Source organism: Rhinoderma darwinii, chromosome 3 (assembly GCF_050947455.1).
Source record: "Rhinoderma darwinii isolate aRhiDar2 chromosome 3, aRhiDar2.hap1, whole genome shotgun sequence".
Lineage (NCBI taxonomy): Eukaryota > Metazoa > Chordata > Amphibia > Anura > Rhinodermatidae > Rhinoderma > Rhinoderma darwinii.
Genome location: NC_134689.1, coordinates 125757786 through 125783096, shown reverse-complemented (window position 1 = coordinate 125783096; position 25311 = coordinate 125757786). Strand labels below are relative to the sequence as shown.

Here is a 25311-nt window from a genome sequence, read left to right as displayed (position 1 = left end):
TCTGAAGTGGATCTGGCACTGATTCAGAAACCCCGGCAGGTCCTCGTGTCCCCTTCATAGCGAGGAGGTAGCAGCAAGAAGCATTGGGGATCGGCACTGGTACAGACAGGAAGTGTAGCAGGAGGAACAGCAGGAATAGGTGCAGTGACAACTGTGGTTTGGGCAATCAGCCGATGTGAAATGGTGTTCACCGACAGGAGGAGTTGGTCTTGCCGTGACTGAAGCTCTTGCATCTCGGCCCGCATAGCTTGTGTCGTCAAGGTCCCAGGTTGACCAGCGGTGTCCATGGCCTGAGCTTACTGTCACGGTCTGTGGGTATGTGGAACCACTAGGCCACACCGCCGTAGCGGGGAGGAAGCTGGCCAAACAACAGAGTACCACAGTAATACAAAGTCCCGCACTAGGGTACCTGAATAGTCCAGACAGTGGAGGAGGCTTTGGCACGGATGGAGATGGATGCAGCAGGTTACGCCAGACGTGGCGGATGACAGCAGGTTGCACCAGATGTGGCGGATCACACTGGACATGGCAGATGACACTGGACGTGGCAGATGGCATTGGACGTGGCAGGAGACACTTGACGTGGCAGACAACAGCAGGTGCAGAGGGACACGACTCCAACACTAACAGGCTCTGGAACAAGGACACCACACAGGATACAGGACCCGGGTAACAACAGGTACAGGATAATACTAAGGGACCATTTGCAAGACTGACATGGGAACACTAACAATGCTCAGGCAAGGATCAGAAGGGCAGGACCCTTTTTAGAGTCCAGGGATTCATGGGCAGTTAAAAATGATGACTCCATTTGTGCGCGTGCTGGCCCTTTAAGGCCGGGCATGAGTGTGCACGCGCACCCTACTGGACACAGCGGACCAGAGCGGAAGTGAGCGCTGGCATCTCCTGGGAAGGAGATGCGAGCCAGCGCTCACGGATCCCTGGCTGCGGCCGCCGGGTGAGTAAACCCAGCGGTCCACGGCCATGGACGCTACGTTTCAGATTTTATAAAAGCAGTCAAGAAGACTGTGGCATCTAAGAGGGATGGCTAGGAGAAATCTAAAAGAGAGCAAGTCTTTTATTTTCCCATTCTCAAGGAGATATGATTACCTCCTCACCCAGTTGTTTCTGAATGGCTTCAAAAAGACAGGGATAAACCTGATTTAAAGTCTGACTCTGGTGCCAGATTTAAGTCCACATACAGGTTGGACCCTAATGCTCAGAGAGTTGGGATGCCCCCCCCCAAAGATGATTTTCCAGTGGCCCGCATATCAAAAAAATCGATTTTCTGATTGGAAGAGACCTTATTACTCAGGGATCCGATGGATCGCAAGGCAGACTCTCTGTTGAAGAAAGCCTACTCCTCTTCTGCAGCAGCCTGCAATGTGGTAACCTCTTCATTCCCAGTAGCCAGAGCTCTCAGGGTATGGCTAAGTGATCTCTCACGTGACTTGGAAGATGAAGTGTGCCATCTAAAAATATTTTTTGTTCCCTGCCTTTCCATCGCTCCTCTCTGTTTAGTACATAACTAGAAGGGATAATAAAAAAAACCTGAATGAGGACAAAGGGATATCCTTCCCTAGCACATCCCAAGTGTGTAATACTCAGTCCTTTCATGGCAGAAGCCGTAAATCACCCAGATACCTCCAGACCGCTTCTTAATTAACAGAGGCAAGGAATCCAGTAATTCTACAACTACTGGAAGAGTTTATCCAGAAAAAAGCTTAGGAGAAAGTGCCCTGGAAGAAAGAGGCCTAGGGGTCTACTCCCCTATATTTGCAGTGCCAAAACCAGAAGGAAACTGGCGACTGGTAATAGACCTCACTTACCTCAACAATTTTTTTGTAAAAAGAAAGTTCAAGATGGAGAACATTCAATCTGTGATAAATATGATTCAACAAGGCAACTTCCTTGCAACTATAGACTTGAAGGACGCCTATCTCCACATACCAATCCTCAAGTCCCACGTGAACTATCTTCATCTAGCCTGTCCAGTTCTGGGGAGAGTGCTTCACCTGCAATTTACATGCCAACCCTTTGGAAAAACATTTACTCCCCGCATCTTTACCAAGGTAGTGGTAATTCTAACAGCGGTTCTGAGGTTGAAGGGCATATTTGTAACACCTTATCTGGACGACTGGCTAATTCGGGCTCCATCTCAGAAACTTCTGCTAGACCATCTCAGCACTACACTTTAAGTTCTGAAATACCTTGGCTTCATTGTGAACCGGGAGAAATCTTATCTCCTTCCCTCAACCAGAATAAAATACCCGGACTTCATCATAGATACCAAACAGATGAAGCTATTCCTGACAGAAGACAGAATTCTGTATATGCTTCAGGCTATAAGAAAAGATTCTACACCTTCAATACTGCTCCATAAGCTTCGCGATGAAGGTCTTGGAGTTCCGCACTTCCTCGATAGAAGCGATGCCTTGGGCGAAAGCTCATATTTGGGTCCTGCAGGAGAGTATTCTCAGATCATGGAACAAAAATCCCAAGGCATTAGATGCACAGATGCCAGTACTTACACAAGTAAAACAGGATCTGAAGTGGTGGCTGACGCCCTGACACCTTCAACAAGGTCGGTCCCTCATGGCACTGAGGTCACCAATAGTCCTCACTACGGATGCATCCGCCTTGGGTTGGGGTGTTCATGTAGGGACACATTGGGTGCAGAAGAAGTAGGCATCAAGAGAAGGGAATCTCTCATCGAATATGAAAAAAATCAGAGCTATAAAACTAGCTTTGTTGCATTTTCATCATCTCCTACAACATCAAGATGCACAAGTACAGTCAGACAATCTGCCATCTGTCTTTTACCTCAACAAACAGGGCGGCACCAAGAGTTCTGTTAGCCAAGGAGTGCAAGCAGGTCATGACATGGGCAGAAAATAACCTAACATCAATTTCAGTTGTCTACATCAGAGGCACTCTCAGTACCAAAGCGGATTGGCTCAGCCGGAATTTCCTACACCCGGTTGAGTGGAGTCTCAAACAGGAAATATTTCTCCAGATTGCCAACAGGATGTTCATGCCACAGCTAGATGTCATGCTGCAAAGGACAAATTCAGGACCCAGGAATTTTGCTCCCTTTACAGGAAGGACCATCTTGTAGCTATAGACGGTCTGTCCATATCATGGGAGAAAGTCTTCATATATGTCTTTCCTCCAATCCGTTTAATTTCCCGGGTACTGAGGAAAATCCACCACAAGAGAGAAGAAGCCATTGCCATCCTTCCACATTGGCCCAGGAGGGCCTGATTTCCTCTCGCATTGGAATTATCGAGAGGCAGATTGTGGGAACTTCCTCTGAGAGAGGATTTGCTACTTCAGAAGGGATTCTATAACCTAGACCCAGCTTACCTACATCTGGTGGCAGGGAAACTGATCGGGTCTCCCTAAAAGCTAAGGGTCTCTCTGATGAGGTTGTAGATACCCTTCTGGCATCCAGGAAACCCAGCATCTCGAGGGTCTACTCCAGATTTTTTTCTATATTCTCCTCCTACTGTATCACATATTCAATATCTCCAGAGGAAGTGTCATCACTTCTACAGTTTCTTCTTGAAGGTCATGAAAGGGGACTGAAGCCAAATACTCTGAAAGTACACATAACGGCAATTAATGCCCTTTCAGAAGATATCTTCTCTCATCAACTTTTAGTAACTAGGTTCATGAAAGGAATTAATAAGTTAAGACCAACATTTCACAATCCTTTGCCGTCTTGGGACTTGCCTATAGTTCTGAAACATTTGTGCTCAGCCCCCTTTGAACCTCTACAAGAAGCTTCTCTGAGAAATATGTCTTTAAAAAGCTTCTTCCTGGTAGCAATCATTTCTGCCAGAGGAATAAGTGAACTACAAGCTCTGTCCTCTAAAGAATCATAATTGAAAATGTTACCTGAGGCCAGCACTCTTAGGACCATGCCAGGCTTCCTACCCAAGGTACCCTTAGTTTCCCATATAAATCAGGAGATTGTCCTTCCGTTCCTTTCTCAACAAGATACATCTGCAGATTTGCATCTTCTGGATGTAAAGCCTTCAGACAGTCAAAAGGCTTATTTTTGCAATTTCAAAGCCCAAATAAGGGAAAAAGGGCAAGTAAGTCCACTCTAGCAAGGTGGATTAAAACTATTATTAAAGAATGCTATTTCTTAGAAGGCCAAGATTTGCCATTAAATGTGAGAGCCCATTCTACAAGTACGACAGCAGCCTCATGGGCAGAAAGATCCTGCATGTCTCTGTATCAGTTATGCAAAGCTGCAACGTCGTCCACCCCTTAACCCCTTAAGGACTCAGCCTTGTTTTGGCCTTAAGGCTCAGAGCCCATTTTTCAAATCGGACATATTTAACTTTATGTGGTAATAACGTGGTAATGCTTAAACCTACCAAAGCGATTCTGAGATTGTTTTCTCGTGACACATTGGGCTTCATGTTCGTGGTAAAATTTGGTCGATATATTCAGTGTTTATTGGTGAAAAATTGCAAAATTTAGAGAAATTTTTGAAAAAATTGCATTTTTCAGAATTTAAATGCATCTGCTTGTAAAACAGACGGTTATACCACCCAAAATAGTCACTAGTTCACATTTCCCATATGTCTACTTTAGATTGGCATCGTTTTTTGAACATTCTTTTATTTTTCTTGGACGTTACAAGGCTTAGAACATAAACAGCAATTTCTCATATTTTTAAGAAAATGTCAAATGCCTTTTATTTAAGGTACCTGTTCAGTTCTGAAGTGGCTTTGAGCGGCCTATGTATTAGAAAACCCTGATAAAACACCCCATTTTAAAAACTAGACCCCTCAAAGTATTCAAAACAGCATTTAGAAAGTTTTTTAACCCTTCAGGCATTTCACAGGAATTAAAGCAAAGTGGAGGTGAACTTTGCAAATTTCTTTTTTCTTGCGGAATTTCAATTTTATTCATATTTTTTTTATGTAACACAGAAGGTTTTACCAGAGAAACACTACTAAATATGTATTGTCCAGATTCTGAAGTTTTTAGAAATGTCCCACATGTGGCCCTACTGCGCTCGTGGACTAAAACACAAGCCCTAGAAGCAAAGAAGCACCTAGTGCATTTTGAGTCCTATTTTTAATTAGAATATATTTTAGGCAGCATGCCAGGTTTGAAGAGGTGTTGAGGTGCCAAAACAGTAGGAATCCCCCAATAGTGACCCCATTTTGGAAACTACACCCCTCAAGGAATTAATTTATGGTTGTTGTTACCATTTTGACCGCACAGTTTTTTCACAGCACGTATTTGAATAGGGCTGTGAAATGAAAAAAATGTCATTTTTTCCAATAAAATGTCATTTGTGATCAAAATTTCTTATTTTCACAGGGAACAAAATACCCCATTTGGTTGCCCAATTTGTCCTTAGTGTGGCAATACCCCATTTGTGGTGATAAACTGCCGTTTGGGCCCATGGGAGGGCTCAGAAGGAAAGGAGCGCTATATGTTTGTTGGAGTCCAGATTTTGCTGGATTGGTTTTCGGGTGCCATGTCGCATTTGCAGAGCCTCAGGGGTATCAAAGCAATGGAAACCCACCAAAAGTGACCCCATTTTGGAAACTACACCCCTCAAGGAATTCATTCATGGTTGTTGTTAGCATTTTGAGCACACAGTTTTTTCACAGCACCTATTTCAATTGGGCTGTGACATTAAAAAAATGACATTTTTTCCAATAAGATGTAATTTTTTATCAAAATTTCTTATTTTCACAGGAAACAAAATGCTCAATTTTGTTGCCCAATTTCTCCTGAGTGCAGCACTACCCCATTTGTGGCAATAAACTGCCGTTTGGGCCCATGGGAGGCCTCAGAAGGGAAGGAGCGCTGTGTGTTCTTTGGAGTCCAGATTTTGCTGGATTGGTTTTCGGCTGCCATGTCGCATTTGCAGAGCCCCAGAGGTATCAAAGCAATGGAAACCCACCAGAAGTGACCCCATTTTGGAAACTACACCCCTCAAGGAATTCATTTATGGGTAATGTGACCATTTAGACCCCATAGTTTCTTCACAGAACTTATTTGAATTGGGCTGGGAATTAAAAAAAAATATATTTTTTCCAATAATATGTCATTTTAGCTCAAAAATTCTTCTTTTCACAAGAAATAAAATACTCCATTTTGTTGCCCAATTTGTCCTGAGTGCGGCAATACCCCATTTGTGGTGATAAACTGCCGTTTGGGCCCATGGGAGGGCTCAGAAGGAAAGGAGCGCTGTGTGTTCTTTGGAGTCCAGATTTTGCTGGATTGGTTTTCGGGTGCCATGTCGCATTTGCAGAGCCCCAGAGCTATCAAAGCAATAGAAACCAATCACAAATGACCCCATTTTGGAAACTACACCCCTCAAGGAATTCATTTATGGGTGTTGTGACTATTTTGACCCCATAGTTTTTTCACAGAACTAATTTGAATTGGGCTGGGAATGAAAACAAAATAATTTTTTTCAAATAATATGTAGTTTTGGCTGAAAATTTCTTATTTTCACAAGAAACAAAATACCCCATTCTGTTGCGCAATTTGTTCCGAGGGCCGCAATACCCCATTTGTTGTGATAAACTGCCGTTTGGGCCCATGGGAGGGCTCAGAAGGAAAGGACCACCATTTGGCCTACTGGGGATTTTCTAGTGCGAAGTCATGTATGCAGAAGCACCTGAGGTACCAGTACAGTTGAAACCCGCAAGAAGTGACCCCGTTTTAAAAACTACACCCTTAAGGCATTCATCTAGAGGTGTAGTGAGCATTTTGACCGGAGACCTACACCCCATAAACTGTAATGTGGGTTCTCCCGGGTATGGCAATACCCTACATGTGGCTGTTATCAGCTGCCTGGGCACACAGCAAGGCTCAGAGGGGAAAGACGAGGGGGGATAAGCTGTGCGGAGTGCATCAGGGTAAGTAAAATTGGGGTAAATTATAAACCAAGGGATGTATGATAAATTTTAAAACACTCTTTCATACAGAGCTCTGGTTATTCGGGACACGTGTCACATTGATATATTGTGTCATCCCTTATAGCAGACTTTGCACCTCTTTTGACTTTTTCCCTTCTTGCCAGTTTGGGGAACTTCCCCTGGAAAGTGTTGCCGCCCTGGTACGATGCGTGTGGCCCCGCTTCCAGAAGTACTGGGTGCCCCCCCTTCTTGGTCCCTAAAGATTAGGTTATTGATAATCACCTCTTGAAATTCCAGGAAAGTTCCCGTCTGGCCTGCACATCGACGTAGCATGTACGCATTGTACAATGCCATCTATATGATGTGCATGGCCAGCTTCTTATACCACACCGCTTGGCGCTGTAGGGCTTCAGGATTTGATCTTACAAGTCCATCCCTCCCATGTACCTATTGTAGTCCAGGATGCAGTCTGGTTTGGGGGTGGCCTTTCCTTCATATATCCTAAACCTGTAGGTATACCCTGATGCACTCTCGCAGCTTATACATCTTCACGCCATACCTTGCCCTCTTACCCGGCAGGTACTCGCGGAATTGAACCCTCCCTTTAAAATGTACCAGGGACTCATCAATAGAAATACACTTCTCGGGGGTGTATGCTTGGGAAAACCGGGCACTGGAACAGTCTAATAGGGGTCTCCATTTATACAAACGGTCAAAACTGGGGTCATCTCTGGGTGGGCACGGCTCATTATCAGTATAATGTAAGAAGCGAAGTATTGCCTCATTTATTTATTTTTTTAGGTTCCAGTTCAGTTCTGAAGTTGCTTTGAGGGGCCCATATATTAGAAACCCCTATCAAATACGCCATTTTAGAAACTAGACCCCTCAAAGTATTCACAACAGCATTTAGAAAGTTTATGAACCCTTTAAGTGTTTCACAAAAATTTAGAGCAAAGTAGAGGTGAAATTTTAAATTTTTTTTTTGTCAGAAAATCCTCTTTATACCATTTTTTTTATAACACAAAAGGATTTATCAGTGAAACGCAAATTAATACGTATTGCCCAGATTCTCCAGTTTTGAGAAATATCCCACATGTGGCCCTAGTGCGGTAATGGACTGAAGCACCGGCCTCCGAAGCAAAGGACCACCTAGTGGATTTTGAGGCCTCTTTTTTATTAGGCACCATGTCCGGTTTGAAGAGGTCTTGTGGTGCCAAAACATTGGGAACCCCCCAAAAGTGACCCCAATTTGGAAACTAGACCCCTTGAGGAATCCATTGTAGTTTTCTTGGGGTGCATGCGGCTTTTTGATCAGTTTTTATTCTATTTTTAGGTGGCGTGGTGACTAAAAAACAGCAATTCTACTATTGTTTTTTTATTCTTTTTTTTTTACAGCGTTCACCGTGCGCTATAAATAAAATATTCACTTTATTCTGCGGGACGATACGATTACGGCGATACCAGATGTTTATAGGTTTTTTTATGTCTTATGGCGTTTGCACAATAAAATACGTTTTGTAAACAATCATTCACTTTTTGTGTTACCTTATTCTAAGAGCCATAACGTTTTTATTTTTCAATCAATCAAGCCGTGCGAGGACTTATTTTTTGCGTAACGAACTGTAGTTTCGATCAGTACCATTTTTAGGTACATGCGACTTTTTGATCTCTTTTTATTCCATTTTTTGAGAGGTGAAGTGACCAAAGAATTGTGATTGTGGTACGGTTTATTATTATTTTCTTTTACGGCGTTCATCGTGCGGGATAAATAACTAAATAGTTTTGTAGTTCAAGCCGTTACGGACGCGGCGATACCAATTATGTATAGTTTATTTGTTTGTTTATATATTTTTATTAATAATAAATGACTGATAAGGGAAAAGGGGGGATTTTTACTTTTATTACTTTTAAATCTTTTATTTTCTTATTTTGACACATCTTTTTTTAACTTTTTTTTTACTGTATTACTTTGTCCCACTAGGGGACATGAGGGCAGGAGGCCCTGATCGCTATTCTAATACACTGCACTACATGCGTAGTGCAGTGTATTAGAGCTGTCAGCTACTCACTGACAGCAAGCATAGTGGGTCCTGACGTTGTCAGGACCCACTAGGCTTCCGTCTATGGCATAGCCGGACGCCATTGTTTGGTGTCCGGTTGCCATAGTCACCATCGCCGGCCGCTATCGCGTAGCAGGCCGGCGATGGCAGCTTAACCCCTAAAAAGCCGCGATCTCTATAGAACGCGGCTTTTAAGGGGTTAATCAGCGGGGACACAGCGATCGGTCCCCGCTGTAGGAGCTGTGACAGCTGCTGTACGAGACAGCAGCCGTCACAGCTCCTGTATGTGTCGGGAGGACGGCCGAAACGGCCGTTACTCCCGTGACGTACTATTACGTCATGGAGCGCGAACGATACAGCTGCCATGACGTAATAGTACGTCAAGGAGCGGGAAGGGGTTAAACCTTTGTGAAACATTATTGTCTAGATTTGTTATCTGCTGAGGGTGCAGCATTTGGTGAGTCAGTTCTAAAAATGGCAACTACATCTTCCCACCCCTGAATATTGCTTTGTAAGTCCCCTATGTATGTGCTGCCGTAGGACGAACAGGAAGTAGAAAATGTACTTACTTGAAATTTTCATTTCCTGGTGTCCGTAGACAGCACAATGTTACATCTCAAAAGTGTCTACTGCTTAAAACTATGCAGCTTGATACTCCTGCTGGAGCCTTAATATAGGCTGCTAGTAATTACTTAATTGTTTTCATGTACTGCTAATTAACTCCTTAACGACCGCCCACCGTCTTTTGATGGCAGGTGGTGCATGTCCTAAGTCTACAGAGACGTCTTTTGGCGTCGCTGTAGATTAGGCTGATGTGCGCTCCTGTCAGCGCTCATCCTCTAAGCAGGAGCTGTAACTAACAGCTCCTGAACTTAGAGGAGCCTGCTGAATACAGCTGGGGTCGGAAAACATTTGGACCCCAGCTATTTAACCCTTTGATTGCTGCGGTCCGTGACCGCGGCAAGATCAAAGATAACTCCCCGCTTTGATCTCGTCATTGGAAACCTGGTGATGTGATCAAACACCGGGGAATCCCTCTACAGTCAGCCCTGGGGACCTACAAAGGACCCCAGGGCTGTCTGTTCAGCTTGCCTGCTGTTAGGGCACACGATGTGCTGCTCTAACAGCAGCATGTGTCATAGTGACACAGGTTATTAGCATACAGGAGTATGCTAATACATTACAAGTAAAAAATAAAGTTATAAATAAAGTTATCCCTTAATGGGATTTAAAAAAAGTAACAAAAAAATAAATAAATAAAAAGTCCATTTTATTGCCCCTACACTAAATAAAAACGAAAAACCTACACATATTAGGTATAAAGGACCGTCAAAACCTGAAGAATTAATCTAATGAGTTATTTAGCGTGAAACATGAACAGGATAATAAATAAACAAGAAAAACAATGCTGAGAATCGCTATTTTCACGCCGTAAAAATAATTTTTTTCTTTCCCCAAACTATGAAAAAAAATAATACAATTTCTCCCACATAAAACAAGGCCTCATACACCCACATCAATGAAAAAAATAAAAACAATATGGCTGCTGAAATGCAGAGAGGTAAAAGCGGAAAAATATAGCTGGTCATTAAGACCTATTCAGGCCCGGTCATTAAGGGGTTAAACATGTCTCTTCTATCCGGCAATCAATTGACTTTAACCCCCCATGTATGTGCTGCCTATGGACTCCAGGAAATGAAAATTTCACGCAAGTAAATGTATGTATATATGTATAGCTATATATATGTACATACATACTGTATTACACGATATATAACATGGCAATCACCTATCACCGTTTATTTTTATCCCACACTGCCTCTTTGTGCAATTTCTTACTGTTGCGCATGCGACCAACCTGAACTTACAGGAAGATCGCACTTGCACATGATGAAGATGAAAGGGGATGGCGTCTGTAGAGTATTTAGTCTGCTTGCGCTGTTCCTGGATGAGTCGGAAACAGCCCAAGCACAGAAGAAGGACCGGAATTAGGTGCTCATTCAGGCCTGGGTGAACTCTGTTATTTCTCTCTGCATGTCGTGCGCTGGGATGGACGAGGACGGTGTGATGTCACGGAAGAAGATTTTCTTTAGCCAGGGGTGTCGCTTGCCAGAAAAGAAGAATAAGACAGAAGAGGTAAAGAAAGTATATTGGTAAGTATGTTGTTTTGCTACCAGCCACACATTAGAAGCCATTTATAGTAAACTAGCCAACCCCTTTAAGGCGTCTTTTTTCCAAGCTTAACAAGCCCAATTTCTCCAGCCTTTCATTGTAAGACGGTCCTCCCAACCTATTTAATAATCTAGTCACCGGTGTTTGAACATTCTCCAGCTCTCCTATATACTTTTTACAATTTGGAGCCCAAAACTGAATTTCATATTCAAGATGTGATTCATATTCAAGATATAAGCAATGGAAAATAAATAACTGCACCAAATAATTACTGTACCTTTAATTTTGCCCAGAAAATAAAAGACAAATTCGTGCCTAATTATATAAAGTTTTATTAATAATATAAACAATTACAAACATTCAAAATTTGATATATTGAATGATTCTATTTTTGTTGGCAGGGTAATTTGACTACACACTGACAAATCTCACAACAGCATTAAAGGATATTTTTCATGTAATAATGAATTGTAGGTCTTTTTATTGAGCATCTGTAACCCATGATTCTGAATACAAACTTCTGCCACTAGTAATGGTGGCACATCTGGGTAGAGTAGCACTCAAGTAATGTAAGAGTGATGTATTTTCGTTATCAGCCGGCAAACATTCCTGAGATCAGCCCTGGTATTGGTCAAGGAGCCAGCACTGCATTGTCATGAGGAATCATACTTACATATAAAGAGTTTTTGTAATGTGACAGATTCTCTTTATCGCCCACAGCAGAAACTTGTACAAAACAATAGTTCTCGCTGATAAATCAATGTGAAAGCAGCCACATAATGCTCTTATAATGACAGATGTATCCACTATATCGGGGACAGACCTTTTCAGGTTCCTTTTATTAATTTGTGAAATAATGTTCATAATCATATGTTCCTTGCTTATTAGTCATAAGGATAATCAATAGCCTAACAAATCACTTTTCTACTCTTGGGAATAAAACAACAAAAACTTAACTAACGCGTTATATAATATCTGCATACCAGCTAAATAGTAATAATGATATAATACTTTATTTGGTGATTACATATTAATTGCAACTATGAATACAATTACTAGCACAATGTACTATCTGGGATTTGTCAGACTCACTTAAGAGCAATGACGTAAATGTAGTCTTGGCCGAGGGGTCAGAAGTAGGGAGAGGTTTTAGGAGCTGAGTGCGCTCAATATGCTGCGGGTGTCACCTGTATATTACAGCTGACCCCTCACTCTGAGGGTATGTTCACACGTAGTCAACAAAAACGTCTGAAAATCCAGAGCTGTTTTCAAGGGAAAACAGACCCTGCTTTTCAGACGTTTTTTTACCAACTCGCATTTTTCGCGGCGTTTTTCGCGCCGTTTTCGCGGCGTTTTTTACGTCCGTTTTTGGAGCTGTTTTCATTGGAGTCTATGAGAAAACAGCTCCAAAAACGTCCAAAGAAGTGTCCTGCACTTCTTTTGACGAGGCTGTATTTTTACGCGTCGTCGTTTGACAGCTGTCAAACGACGACGCGTAAATAACAGGTCGTCTGCACAGTACGTCGGCAAACCCATTCAAATGAATGGGCAGATGTTTGCCGACGTATTGGAGCCGTATTTTCAGACGTAAGACGAGGCATAATACGCCTCGTATACGTCTGAAATTTGGCCGTGTGAACATACCCTAACAGCCGGGATCAGCGTTCATCCACTTGGATTCCGCTGTCAATATCGACTGTGGTCTCTTAGCCACTAGGTAGGGCTAAATAGGACACCGTTAAAACGACACTACACTGCAATGTTTAAGTATTGCAGTGTAGTGAACAAGCAATCGAACAATAGCATGTTAAATTTCCCTAATGGGACAAAAAAAAAAAAGTTTAAATATTTTTTATAACGTTTTTAACAAAAAATAAAAAAATGAAGCTTAAAAAAAACAAAACCTTTTTCCATTTCTACTATAAAATAATGTAAAATATAAAAATTATACATAATTAGTATCGCCGTGTCCTTAAAAGTCTAAACTATCAAAATATCATGTTGTTTATTCCACACGGTGAACACCGGAAAAAAAATAGACAGAATTGTTGTTTTTTAATCACCTTGCCTTCCCCAAAAAAATGGAACAAAAAGTGATCAAAAAGTTGTATGTACCCCAAAATTGTACCAATAAAAACGAAAGTTTGCCACACAAAAAAAATGCCTCACACCGCTCCATAGTCGGAAAAAAAAAGTTATGGGCATCAGAATATGGCGACACAGAGTTTTTATTTTTAACACAGTTTTTATTCTGTAAAAGTAGTAAAACATAAAAAAAACTATATAAATTTGATATCACCGTAATCGTATTAAACCACAGAATAGTGTTAATGTGTGGTATTTTTACTGCCCGATGTACGCTCTAAAAATTAAACCCAAAAGTGCTGGTTTTTTTTCAATTCCACCTCAACTTTTTTTAGTTTCTAAGTACATTATGTCGCACATTAAATACCATTGTCCTGCAAAAAAAAAAAATGCCCTTATACGGCTATGTTGACGGAAAAATAAAGAAGTTATGGCTTTTGAAATACTTAACCCCTCATTTCATTTCAGAATAACCCCCCCGATCTAACTTGTCTGACTGACATTTACAAAAGTGTCTATTGGGAAAACTACTTTAACAAAAAGTTTACATTTTAAAGTTCATGTATTTGCAGTACAGTGAATATCTTCCTTTACACTCATTTAGGGCAATACACCAATGATGGGTGATGTCACACGTGCATTCTACTGCAATAACGTAACCTTACATGTATTTAATTCATCTATCTTATTTAATGCAAAGGACGATTTGTATTGCTTCAGTAAATCATGAAGATAATGTATGTTTTCAAAGGTGAGAAGCAGTAATATCTTGATAATATGCTAAAAATAAAATTCACCTCCCTGCCTTATCCCTCGTGACCCATTATTTTCCGGTGATGAGTCTGGGAATATAACATGAATCTGTATCTTCCATATATGTATATATATATATATATATATATATATATATGTGTGTATATATATATATATATATATATATATAGAGAGAGAGAGAGAGTGATTTTAACATCATGATATTTTGTCATTAAATGATAGCTATGATCCCAACGTTATATCAATATTAATGTCATGTTATCTCTTCACCACTGTAGCGTCTTCAGAACATTCACTCCATGGTAAGAGTGGTTGGAGAGTATCTTTACTCAAGCTTCCGAAGAGCACAGCAAAGGATCCCGATTTCACCTGCACATGAAACATTATAAATTATTATAAGCATATAACATTGCAAAAGTGAATCACATGAAAGTGTAGCTCTACATTGTTTTATTAAGAGTCGTTCACATTTGCATTCTTTGTAGTTGTTTTTTTTGCTCTGATCTACATATAGAAAAACTGATGACAAACTGCTAATAAGGAAAAACAAGATTGACCTCTCCTTCATTCCTTTCATCCATCCGTCCACATCCTCTCCCCTTCCCCTATAGAACTTGATAAATATATGAATTTTTTCAACCATACAATGTACAGTAACTATTGATTTTTTTTTTCGTATTATTATGTTTCAATATTTTTTTTACCCACGGAACTCAATGATATAAAAAAAAACACTAAACATGATATAAATAATGACAGTGGATGCAGACTGATCCCCTTTGGCATCAGTTAGAATCCCCCCAAAAAATCATAGAATCCATTGAGTGATCCGTTATGATCTTTTTTTTTTTTAACAAAAAGAATACTGCACTGTGTACCCAATTTTTTCCCTAGGCTCAAGGGTAGACCAGCATGGTTACCTTCAATAATTGCTAACATGCCACTAGAACGTTTTCCTCCTGCAATTTACAATAGAACTTGGTCACAATTTACCAGTACTGGAGTAGGTAGTGGTAGGTTAGGACATTTTTTTTCTATAGTGGGGTGTGGAGATATATGGTAAGGATACCAGCACAAAATTGAATAAAGCACAATTACTAATACTGGCATATCATTGAGTGGTAAACCAGTATGAAATTACAGTGTATTGTGTGGCGCATTCCCTAAGATGGCACACGTTGACTGTGGGACACGGTGTAGCTACTGAACTCTGCTGTTGTACATGAAAATTTTCCATGCAGAACAATGGCAGAGAACTTTACCGCCAATCCTATGTAAAGCGGTCACAGAAGGTGGGAATAAAAAATATGCTCCTCCTTTCTTCCCAACAATTACAAAAATTGTTGTAGGTGTTGGAAAAAGCGGTGGAAGCTTGATGAATATGGCATTCAGCATGAACGCCATTATGTCTAATTTAGTTATGCCAAATTATTGATAAATGTGCCCCAATGTCTCTGTACTAGAGAATTTCTTTGATGTATGTCTTTTTCAACTAGTAGGACTGTAAAGGTCAGAAAAACTGGTGTAAATACATTGATAAATCTGCCCCAGCGTTTTAATACAGTAAATGGCAACTTACTGTTAATGCAGTCGGCTAGATTCTTCAACTGCTGTACATTATCTAACACTTCAATGCTTTGTGTGTATGGATTGTAACGCACAGAGAAAGGCCGAGGAATTGTGGCAGCAAATTTCCTGTAAAATTGTAGAAGATTATACGTTATACATAAGTATTGATTAGATTGTACCAACATTTTGTAAATTAGACCACATACAAAGTGCACTAAATTGTACAGATATATCTTCATTACACTGTGACTCCACATGGCTGGACTATATAATGCCTTAAAGAGTTCAACTGGTCGCCCCCTGTTCAGGACTATGAACATAACTCAACACTTGGTCCCAGACGCCACCTCCCTGCCCACTGAGAAGTACTGATGGCACACCTAAATTTGTGACACCAGCCCTCCTACTCAATGAGAGTGACAATGCTAGATCTCCAAAAGAGCAAGAAGATCCAGTAGTTTCACCCTCTGGCTGCCTCCGCTGTTATTAAGCAGTGGTCCAAACACATTTAACCCCTTAATGACCAGCCTATTTTGGACCATAAAGACCAAGCTATTTTTTACGTTTTTCAATCGTCGCATTCCAAGAGCTATAGCCTTTTTATTTTTGCGTTGACATAGCTGTATAAGGTCTTGTTTTTTGCGGGACAAGTTGTATTTTTTAATAGCACCATTTTTAGGTACATATTATTTATTGATTAACTTTTATTAACTTTTTTTGGGGGGGGGAATAGAAAAAAATCTGAAATTTCGCCACTATTTTTTTGCGTCCTAAATCTACGCAGTTTACCGTGTGGTATAAATAACACAATAACTTTATTGTTACGATTGCAACGATACCAAATTTGTATAGTTTTTGTATGTTTTACTACTTTTACACAGTAAAAACACTTTTTTTTCTAAATTATTTGTTTTTGTGTCTCCATATTTGAAGAGCCGTAACGTTTTTATTTTTTCGCCGATGCGGTTGTATGAGGGCTTTTTTTTTGCAGGACGACTTGTCGTTTTTATTGGTACCATTTTGGAGTAGATGCGACTTTTTAATCACTTTTTATCACATTTTTTTAAAGTCAGTATTCACAGAAAACAGCAATTTTTCCATAGTTTTTTTATAAAAATTTTTACGGCGTTCACCGTGCGGGTTAAATAATGTAATAGATTTATAGTCGGGGTCGTTACGGACGCGGCGATACCAAATATGTGTAACTTTTTAACTTTATATTGGTTTTTTAATAGTAAAGCATTTTGTAAGGGGAAAAGCTGGGTTTTTCATTTTTTTTCACATTTTTTTAATTAACTTTATTAAACTTTTTTTTCACTTTTTTACTAGTCCCATTAGGGGACTATAATATGCGATTCTGCGATCGCATTTATAATACACTGAAATACTTTTGTATTGCAGTGTATTACTGCCTGTCCGTTTAACACGGACAGGCATCTGCTAGGTCATGCATGCGGCATGATCTAGCAGGCATTCACTCCAGGCAGACCTGGGGGCCTTTATTAGACCCCCGGCTGCCATTAGAGACACAAACACTCGGCGATCGTATCGCCGGGTGTCGGTGGGGGAGAGAGGGAGCTCCCTCCCTCTCTCCAAAACCACTCAGATGCGGTGCTCGCTATTGAGCACCGCATCTGAGGGGTTAAACGTGTGAGATCGATACTAATATCGATCTCACACGGCAGAGCAGGGACGCTCGCAGCCCTCAGCTGCCTCTAGCAGCTGACAGCAGGGACATTTGACAGCTCCCTGCTCTGTAAACTTATTCCGATGCCGCGACGTAAAAAGTCTATGGCATCGGAATAAGGCCCGTTAGTGACCGACGTAGAAACACGATGGGCCGGTCACTAACGGGTTAAACCAAAAGACTTCATAAAGAATAATGGGAGACTCCAATGTTTACTTCTGTTGTTCCTTACATCGCATTTGGTAATTAATATCTTTTATTTGGTAATACTATAAGGGCATGCCCAGACGTGGCGTATTTCTTCCCCCACTGTCCTCCTCAATGCCGCACAGAATCTGCGTTACAGATTCTGTTGCGGCTTTGCCTGAAATGGGCATTAAATTGATGCGGACTAGCCGTTGCGTGTTGAGGGGAAGAGGGCTTCCCTTCTCTCTATCAGTGCAGGATAGAGAGAAGGGACAGCCCTTTCCCTTGTAAAAGTAAAAGAAATTCATACTTACCCGGTCGTTGTCTTGGTGACGCGTCCCTCTTTCGCTATCCAGCCCGACCTCCCTGGATGACGCGGCAGTCCATGTGACCGCTGCAGCCTGTGATTGGCTGCAGCCGTCACTTGGACTGAAACGTCATCCCGGGAGGCCGGACTGGAGGAAGAAGCAGGAAGTTCTCGGTAAGTATGAACTTCTATTTTTTTTACAGGTTGATGTATATTGTGATCGGAAGTCACTGTCCAGTGTGTTGAAACAGTTACTGCCGATCGCTTAACTCTTTCAGCACCCTGGACAGTGACTATTTACTGACGTCGCCTAGCAACGCTCCCGTAATTACGGGTGCACACAGGTAGTCACCCATTGACTTCCTCAGTCTGGCTGTAGACCTAGAAATACATAGGTCCAGCCAGAATGAAGAAATGTCATGTTAGCAAAACCAATATGCTCCGCAGCACACATAACATCTGTGGACTTCATTGCGGAATATTGACTCTCCATTGAAGTCAATGGAGAAATTCCGCAATGAGTCCGCAACAAATCCGCTACACGTCCGCAACCAGTGTATGCTGCGGACACCAAATTCCGCACCGCAGCTTATGCTCCGCAGCGGAATTGTCCGCAACGTGTAAACGAACCCAACCACAAAGCTGTGGAAGGCAATGGAGAAACGTGTACGCTGCGGATTTCCGCTGCGGACTGTCCGCAGCGGAATTCCAGAGCAATTCCTCCACGTCGGGTCATGCCCTAAGGCCCCCTTCACACACAGATTTTTTTCTGGCATTTTAAATTTCATTAAAACAAAAAACACATCTAAAAACGCCAGTGTTTCGTATAATATGACAGCATATTTTAAATGGTGTTTTTAGTAGCATTTTGGGGACATTTTTAATTTAGCGTCCTTTTGTACCCTTCTTTTTTTCTGATGTTTTTGAAGTCCTACAGAGAAGCCTATGGGAAAAAAAAATGAAAAACGCCGCTAAATGAAAAGCGCCACCAAAAATTCCATTAAATGCGCCATAAAAAAATGCATGTTACATTTTAATAACACCAACATTTTTAAGCAGAATTTTTTTATGCAGTTTAGATTACCAGAAAAAAATCTCTGTGTAAAGGAGGCCTAAAGGTGCCTTGAGAATGCACATAAGGCTGGGTTCACACGACCTATTTTCAGACGTATACGAGGAGTTTTTTGCCTCGTTTTACGTCTGAAAATATGTCTCAAATACGTTGTCAAACATCTGCCCATTACTTTCTATGGGTATAACGCTGTATTGTTCCCACGACGCGTAATTTTACGCGTCGTACGGCAATTACGACGCGTAAAATTACGCCTCGTAAAAAGAAGTGCAGGACACTTCTTTGGACGTTTTTGGAGCTGTTTTCTCATAGACTCCAATGAAAACAGCTCCAAAAACGGACGTAAAAAACGCTGCGAAAACGGCGCGAAAAACGCAGCGAAAAATGCGAGTTGGTCAAAAAACGTCTGAAAAGCAGGGTCTGTTTTCCCTTGAAAACAGCTCTGGATTTTCAGACGTTTTTGGTCACTACGTGTGCACATACCCTGAGGGTATGTTCACACGGCCAAATTTCAGACGTATACGAGGCGTATTTTGCCTCGTTTTACGTCTGGAAATACGGCTCCAATACGTCGGCAAACATCTGCCCATTCATTTGAATGGGTTTGCCGACGTACTGTGCAGACGACCTGTTATTTACGCGTCGTCGTTTGACAGCTGTCAAACGACGACGCGTAAAAATACAGCCTCGTCAAAAGAAGTGCAGGACACTTCTTTGGACGTTTTTGGAGCTGTTTTCTCATAGACTCCAATGAAAACAGCTCCAAAAACGGACGTAGAAAACGCCGCGAAAACGGCGTGAAAAATGCGAGTTGGTCAAAAAACGTCTGAAAAGCAGGGTCTGTTTTCCCTTGAAAACAGCTCTGGATTTTCAGACGTTTTTGTTGACTACGTGTGAACATACCCTTAGGGTATGTTCACACGGCGGGGGTCCGTAACGGCTGAAATTACGGGGATGTTTCAGCCTGAAAACATCCCCGTAATTTCAGCCGTACCGGCATGTGCAGGCGCTTGAACGCCGCGTCAATTACGGCCGTAATTAGCGCTGCTATTCATTGGAGTCAATGAATAGCGGCTCCAATTACGGCCAAAGTAGTGACAGGTCACTTCTTCTACGCGGGCGTCTATTTACGCGCCGTCATTTGACAGCGGCGCGTAAATATACGCCTCGTGTGAACAGACAAACGTCTGCCCATTGCTTTCAATGGGCAGATGTTTGTCAGCGCTATTGAGGCGCTATTTTCAGACGTAATTCGGGGCAAAAACGCCCGAATTACGTCCGTAAATAGGCCGTGTGAACATACCCTTAGGGTATGTTCACACGAGGGCGTCCGTTACGGCTGAAATTATGGGGATGTTTCAGCCTGAAAACATCCCCGTAATTTCAGCCGTACCGGCATGTGCAAGCGCTTGAACGCCGCGTCCACTACGGCCGTAATTAGCGCTGCTATTCATTGGAGTCAATGAATAACGGCTCCAATTACGGCCAAAGAAGTGACAGGTCACTTCTTTGACGCGGGCGTCTATTTACGCGCCGTTATTTGACAGCGGCGCGTAAATTTACGCCTCGTGTGAACAGACAAACGTCTGCCCATTGTTTTCAATGGGCAGATGTTTGTCAGCGCTATTGAGGCGCTATTTTCAGACATAATTCGGGGCAAAAACGCCCGAATTACGTCCGTAAATAGGCCGTGTGAACATACCCTTAGGGTATGTTCACACGCTGAGTCAAAAACGTCTGAAAATACAGAGCTGTTTTCAAGGGAAAACAGCACCTGATTTTCAGAAGTTTTTGGAGCAACTCACGTATTTCGCTGCGTTTTTCGCGCCGTTTTCGCGGCGTTTTCGTGCCGTTTTTTCGGCCGTTTTTGGAGCTGTTTTCAATAGAGTCTATGAGAAAACGGCTCCAAAAACGTCCCAAGAAGTGTCCTGCACTTCTTTTGACGAGGCTGTAATTTTACGCATCGTCTTTTGACAGCTGTAAATTACAGCGTAATGCGTAAATTACAGGTTGTCTGCACAGTACGTCGGCAAACCCATTCAAATGAATGGGCAGATGTTTGCCGACGTATTGGAGCCGTATTTTCAGACGTAAAACAAGGCATAATACGCCTCGTTTACGTCTGAAAATAGGTCGTGTGAACCCAGCCTTAGGGTATGTGCACACGTAGTGACCAAAAACGTCTGAAAATACAGAGCTGTTTTCAAGGGAAAACAGCCCCTGATTTTCAGACGTTTTTTGAGCAACTCGCGTTTTTCGCGCCGTTTTCGCTGTGTTTTTTACGTCCGTTTTTGGAGCTGTTTTCATTGGAGTCTATGAGAAAACAGCTCCAAAAACGTCCAAAGAAGTGTCCTGCACTTCTTTTTACGAGGCGTAATTTTACGCGTCGTAATTGCCGTACGACGCGTAAAATTACGCGTCGTGGGAACAATACAGCGTTATACCCATAGAAAGTAATGGGCAGATGTTTGACAACGTATTTGAGACGTATTTTCAGACGTAAAACGAGGCAAAAAACGCCTCGTATACGTCTGAAAATAGGTTGTGTGAACCCAGCCTGACACTGTTTTATATCCGTACTGGCTGATGTGACTGACTTGTCTGACTTTTTAAAAAGATCCAAATTCTCCAATTTGTTGATTTACAGACATGCAACAAATTGTAGAATTTGGACCTTTTTTAAAAATCAGACAAGGGGTTTTACTGCTGTATTTTACTTTTTAAGTTTCAACTCTTGATTAATGGTCTAGATTCAGCTTTGAAGAGTTGAAACTTAAAAAGTAAAATACAGCAGTAAATAGTACTTGCCATCTTTTGCCACCATCTGTGGCATAGTATTTCTTTTCTCTTGCCAACATATTCTGCAGTGCTGTACAGAGATCACCATTAAAGAGGTTATCCCGGATTTCAAAATTGATGTCCTATCCTTTTGATAGGCCATCAATATTAGATCGGTGGGTGTTCGACTGTCGGCACCCCCGTCGATCAGCTGCTTAAAGGTGCTGAGGCACTTATATGAGCGCTGCACCCTCTTCATTGTTTACATAGGTTTCATTTCTGTTCGTATTTAACACACCATTACTTTCGTAGCGGCTGTGCAGGTATTGCACCACTGTCCCATAGAACACTTAAGTTCAAACAGCCTGAAACCCAAGGTAAACAATGAAAAGGCTGCAGTGCTCGTTTGAGTGCCACAGCCCCTTCAAACAGCTGATCAGCAGGGGTCCCAAGAGTCGAACCCCCACCGATATAATATTGATGGCCATCGATTTTGAAATCCTGAAAAACTCCTTGAACCCCTATCCGCATCATGACTAACTATTGCATTGTGGTGGGGGGGTAATGTTTGGAGCAGGCTCACCCGCTGAGCCCATTCCATACGAAGCTGGTGTCAGCTGTGTATTACAGCTGACACCTGGGACTAACGGCCAGGAACAGCAATCACACTGTTCTTGGCCGTTTGACTCCTTATATGCTCTGATCAATCACGATTGCAGAATTTATGACGTTAAAAAGAGGGGGGCGCCCCCTCTGACAGCTCATCGTCCCCCGGCAACGTGTTCGTGTGGTGTCCATGGTCGTAATGGCAGCCCAGGGGCCTAATGAAGGCCCCCAGGGCTGCCTTTCTTAATCTCCTGTTAAGCATTGCCTCTGGCAGGGCTTAACAGGAGCCTGTAAAAATGACAATATACTGCAACACACTAATATTGCAGTGTACTGTACCAGCCATCCAACGATCACTGGTTCAAGTCCCCTAGGGGGCTAATAAAATGTGTAATTTTTAGTAGCGTAAAAAAAAAAATATTAAAAGTTCAAAAAAAAAACTTCTCATTCTTCCTCTAAAGTAATGTAAAAAATAAAAAAAATAAACAGAATTGGTATCAACGCATCCAAAAAAGTCAGATCTATTACAATATACCATTATTTAACTCGCATGGTGAACGCCGTAAAAATAAATTAAAACGCCAGAATTGCTGTTTTTTGGTCACTTCACAAAATTTTTTATAAAAAGTGATCAAAAAGTCTCATGTAGCCCAAAATAGTACCAATAGAAACTACAACTCAAACCGCAAAAAATAACCCCACATAATGCTCAATCACCAGAAAAATAAAAAATGTATGGCTCTCAGAATGTGGCGACAAAACACAAATTTTATTTTTAACGATTAGTTTCTTCTTTGTAAAAGTAGTAAAACCTTAAAAAAAACTATATAAATTTGGTATCGCCGTAATCATATTGACCGGTAGAAGTTAACATGACATTTTTACTGTATGGTGACAACCGTAAAAACAAAACCCTCAAAAGATAGAGGAATTGCAGTTTTTTTCCTATTCCACACCACAAATAAAAAAATTTCCAGGTTCCCAATACATTATATGGTACATTATATGGTGCTGTGAAAAACTACAACTCATCCCGCAAAAAACAAGCCCTCATATGGCTTTATCGACAAAAAAGTTATGGCTTTTGGAAGGCGGGGAGGAAAAAATTTAAATACAGAGACGGGAAGGGATTAACATCAGTCCCTGCTCTAATTGGGGCTCACAATCTATTTTCCCTACCTCAGGCACATGCACATTAGTGCCAATTTCATAGGATGCCAATTAACCTATCAGTATGTTTTTGGAGTGCGGCAACAAACCAAAGCACCCAGAGTAAACACATTCAAACAACGGTGTAGCTATATGGGGTACAGAGGAAGCAGTCGCACCAGGGTCCTTCTGCTGGAGAGGACCCAAAGGGCTTTTCTATGTAAGAAGACACCAATATTACTATGCTACACAATAGTGCTAACTAGTGCTGCCCCTATATAATGAAAGTAGGGCGACTATGTATATAGTGAAAACATTATTAAATCCTTCATTGACCACTACTACATTATTGTCAATGTTTACATTATTAGCAGGTGAATGTGGAATGGACTGCATTATGATTAACAGCTCGGAGGTCTGCTAAAGCCACAGTCCTTTGCTGGGAGATCTCTGCGCAAAGCCTGTAGCCCCTTTTAACAATATTTTGCAAGAATATACATGTTTACCTGCGTCATCAATAATTCTGAGCCATTGTCAATAGCAATACATGTTCAGAGACTCTGTAATGGCAGGAAGGAGGTGAAGGGAACAAGTGAGCCCTAATCTACCCACCGCCTTGTCCCTGCCTACTTGCAACGACCCGCCCTAGGCGACGGGGTACAACTTGGCGGTGGTCCCTACGCTGTCTAAGAGCAAGGGAGTACAAACGGGGAACACGCAAGGGAATACAGTAGCCCACGGAACGCCGCGAGGAAACGGAGCGGTGAATGAGCCAGTCAGGATCAGGAAGTAGTGGAGTATACAAACGGGAGCACGTAGCAGAAGCAAGCCAGGGGCAGAGCAAAGCAGGATAAACGGAACTGAAGCAAGGCAGAAGCACGGCAGAAGCAGGCTGGAGCAAGGCAGCAGTGGGGCCAGGAATCCAAGAAGAACAACAAGCAAGGAGGAAGAGAAAACGGCAGGTATAAATGGACAGGGGGCGGAGCTAACTCTGACTGACCAGGCCGCGATAGGCTCTCCCACTCCTGAGCCTGCCACCCTGATTGGTGGGAGCAGGTGTCAGTCTCAGAGGTCTGGCCTCAGGTGTCGACTGATTAATCCTGGGAGTATACCCAGACGTAGTGCCTGGCAGATCCTTTACAGTACTCCCCCTTTTATGAGGGGCCACCGGACCCTTACTAAGAGGACCCGGTTTAGTGGGGAAGAGAAGGTGGAACCTCCTGATCAATACCCCAGCGTGAACATCTCGAGCAGGTACCCAAGTCCTCTCCTCCGGCCCGTATCCTCTCCAATGGACCAGGTACTGGAGGGAGCCCTGGACCATCCTACTGTCCACAATCTTGGCCACCTCGAATTCCACCCCCTCAGGGGTGAGAACGGGAACAGGAGGTTTCCTCGAGGGGGACCAGGACGGGGAGCAGCGTTTCAGGAGGGAGGCATGGAAGACGTCGTGTATGCGAAAGGATGGGGGCAGCTCCAGACGGAAGGATACAGGGTTGAGGACTTCAATGACCTTATAAGGTCCAATAAATCGGGGAGCAAACTTCCTGGACGGGACCTTAAGGCGCAAGTTCCTCGACGACAACCACACCAGATCCCCGACGACAAACCGGGGGTTAGCAGAACGTCTACAATCAGCCTGAATCTTTTGTACGCTCTGGGACGCCTCTAGGTTCTTCTGAACCTGGGCCCAGACTGTGCACAGTTCCCGATGAACGTCCTCTACCTCGGGATTATTGGAACAACCAGGGGAAATGGAGGAGAACCTAGGATTAAACCCGAAATTACAGAAAAACGGGGAGACCCCTGACGAGTTACTGACCCGGTTATTCAGGGAAAATTCGGCGAGGGGAAGGAATGAGACCCAATCAAATTGACAGTCAGAAATGAAACACCTTAAATATTGTTCCAGGGATTGGTTAGTCCTTTCCGTTTGGCCATTAGTTTCGGGATGGAAGGCGGAG

The 25311-nt window shown here is 42.3% G+C and overlaps 1 protein-coding gene across 1 annotated transcript in view; it reads right to left on the bottom strand.

Annotated features, from left to right (window-relative positions):
- Positions 1-11448: 11448 nt before the first annotated feature.
- The window catches only part of PAH (phenylalanine hydroxylase), a 70960-nt gene continuing 57097 nt past the window's right edge, over positions 11449-25311 (bottom strand). The window contains exons 12-13 of the mRNA XM_075856677.1: positions 15573-15688; positions 11449-14362 (exon numbers count right to left, since the gene is read on the bottom strand). Of these exons, the coding sequence (XP_075712792.1) occupies positions 14319-14362; positions 15573-15688 (160 nt within the window). The 3' untranslated portion in view covers positions 11449-14318. The remainder of the gene's footprint in view (positions 14363-15572; positions 15689-25311) is intronic.